At 33.4% G+C, this 2,584-nt stretch overlaps 1 protein-coding gene across 1 annotated transcript; it reads right to left on the bottom strand.

The window, feature by feature from the left end:
* Positions 1-695: 695 nt before the first annotated feature.
* On the bottom strand, positions 696-1,607 carry LOC101436333 (olfactory receptor 4C5-like). Its single transcript, XM_004447422.2, has one exon. The coding sequence runs from the start codon at positions 1,605-1,607 to the stop codon at positions 696-698; it is 912 nt and encodes a 303-aa protein (XP_004447479.1).
* Between the last annotated feature and the right edge of the window lie 977 nt (positions 1,608-2,584).

Genomic DNA, 2,584 nt, shown 5'->3' on the forward strand with positions numbered 1-2,584 from the left:
AATGCATCCAATAAAATATATTTTGGAGATAAAATCCTGTGTGGATGTTTTTGATGGAAAAATAATTCCACATATATATTCCATGTGGGAATATCATGTGCAAGTTTTCTTTATATCTATAGATGGAGGCATATAGTATCCATACATGGCTTAAAGTAGGGAAAATAAATTATTCTTATCATAGTGAAAATTAAAGTGCAAATGTCCTCCATGGATTGTGCAACACATCAGTACCAATTTTGGTGTGACACTGACTTAAAAAACTTATGCTGATTCCTAAAAATAAAGTTAGTTCTGTTTGACACCGGTCACGCAGAATAATAAGGTTCATCAACTAGAACTAAAGGAAATCATTTACAACAAAATTCTTAGTAATAAATCATTTTAAATATATTTTAAGTAGTTGGGCTCTTGATAGCATAAGGAATACTCAAAAATTTTCATATAACTTTTCTATAGAATATACAATAAAAAGGATTTTTCATCAATGACAAATGTATGTCAATTAGCAATGCCTCATTTATCAATAATTTGTACATGCACAGAATTTTTTGATTGAAAGGGATATGAATCACTTGAATGGGGATATACATATATTTATCTCAACATATACTGACTTTATGACCATTACCCACTCTTGATTTTAAAATATTAATTGCTTTTAACTTTTCTTTTTACATGGTTGTTACGCAATATCATTTATGGCTCCAGAGCTTCTTCATTGCATTTTTCACCTCTGCATTTCTGAGGGTGTAGATTAAAGGGTTTAACATGGGTGTTACTAGAACATAAAATACAGCCAATGCTTTGTCAATGGGGAAAGTGCTCATGGGCCGGATGTACACAAATATGCAAGGCACAAAGAATAAGACAACCACAATAATATGTGAGGCACACGTGGAGAGAGCTTTCCGCCGTCCTTTAGAGCTGTGAGTTCTGAGGGAGCAAAGGATGAGGACATAGGATGTAATAAGAATAGAAAAGCTGAGTAAACACATGAAGCCACTATTGGTGGCAACGAAGGGTCCGATGAGGTGAGGGTCATTGCAGGAGAGCTTCAGCAGAGGGTAAACATCACAAAAGAAATGGTCAATAACATTGGGACCACAGAAGGGCAACCACACAATGAAAAGGACTTGAATCAGGGCATGAAGAAATCCTCCAGCCCAGGACATGACCACCAGAATGCCACACAACCTCCGGTTCATTATGATCATGTAGTGCAAAGGCCTGCAGATGGCCACGTAGCGGTCATAGGCCATCACTGACAGTAGGATGATCTCAGCTCCACCAATGACATGTTCCACAAAGAGCTGAGTCATGCACCCAATAAAGGAGATAGTTTTCTTCTCAGAGAGTAAGTCAAATATCATTTTGGGGGCTGTAGTAGAAGAGAAGGCGCCATCCTGAAATGACAAGGAGGCCAGAAAAAAATACATAGGGGAGCCAAGAGCTGAATTGCTAGCAATTGTTACTATGATGAGAAGGTTTCCTGCCATGGTGAGAGAGTAGATGATTATAAACACAACAAACAAGAGTTTCTGCACATCTGGGTTTTGTGTCAAGCCTAGAAGGATGAATTCTGTCACATTGTTCACTTGCTCCATGATTCAATTTTCCATTTAGATAACTGATCTATCTGCAAGTAGCATAGGGAATACAATAGTAGTAGATGAATTTTGTTCAAGAAAATAATATGTCTCAGGTAATTTGTTCCTTTTAATATTGATGTTAACCCAAGCAGAAAAGTATTGCAATATTTTTAATCAATATATTGTTGATTGCAAAACTCTCTTCTATACACACACGTACAGACAAGCAGAAAATTGATGGATTCAACTATATAAAAACAAGGATCAAAATGGAAACATGTTTGTAGCACTTGACAGAAAACTTACTATAGAAATAGCATTTGGAAATAAAGAAAATAAGAGGCAAAAATGATGAAAAGGTAATTCACATAAAAATAGTTGGACATCTGAACTACCTTCTATTCTTAAAACGTGTAATATTTTTTACTGGCAAATTAACAAAGATGTATGAGTGGTCTATTATCCAGTGCTGATAAGTGTGTTTTGGCATTAAATATTCTTGAAATAAACATGACTTTATGTGAAAAGACTTCAAAATTGGTTGTGTTTCTTGTCCCAATACTCCTTACTCTTAGGAATCTAGTCAAATAAGAAATATTGGGAAAACGTATGTGTTCATATTGTGGTTCACAATATTTTTCCATAATATTGAAAATGTAAAGATAACCATAATGTCTACACAGAAGTGAACATTTAAATGAATTTTTTGTATAGTTATGAAATATCAGTTGGACAAGAAAGATATTTTTAAAAAATATTGATGCTGAAATATGCAATATAATATAAGTATATGCAAATATACAAATATAATATGATAAATCATAAACTAAATTGCAAAAAATGACATGTATAATAGAAATTACTCTCAAAAAGACAATAAAGACTAATAGTGCTTATTTGAATTATGGAATATGGACACTTTCCCATTCTTTTTTTAAAAATCAATTTTATGATTCTAATTTTTCATGAAGAGAATAATTGCTTTATTAACA

This window comes from Dasypus novemcinctus, chromosome 10, assembly GCF_030445035.2.
Source record: "Dasypus novemcinctus isolate mDasNov1 chromosome 10, mDasNov1.1.hap2, whole genome shotgun sequence".
Lineage (NCBI taxonomy): Eukaryota > Metazoa > Chordata > Mammalia > Cingulata > Dasypodidae > Dasypus > Dasypus novemcinctus.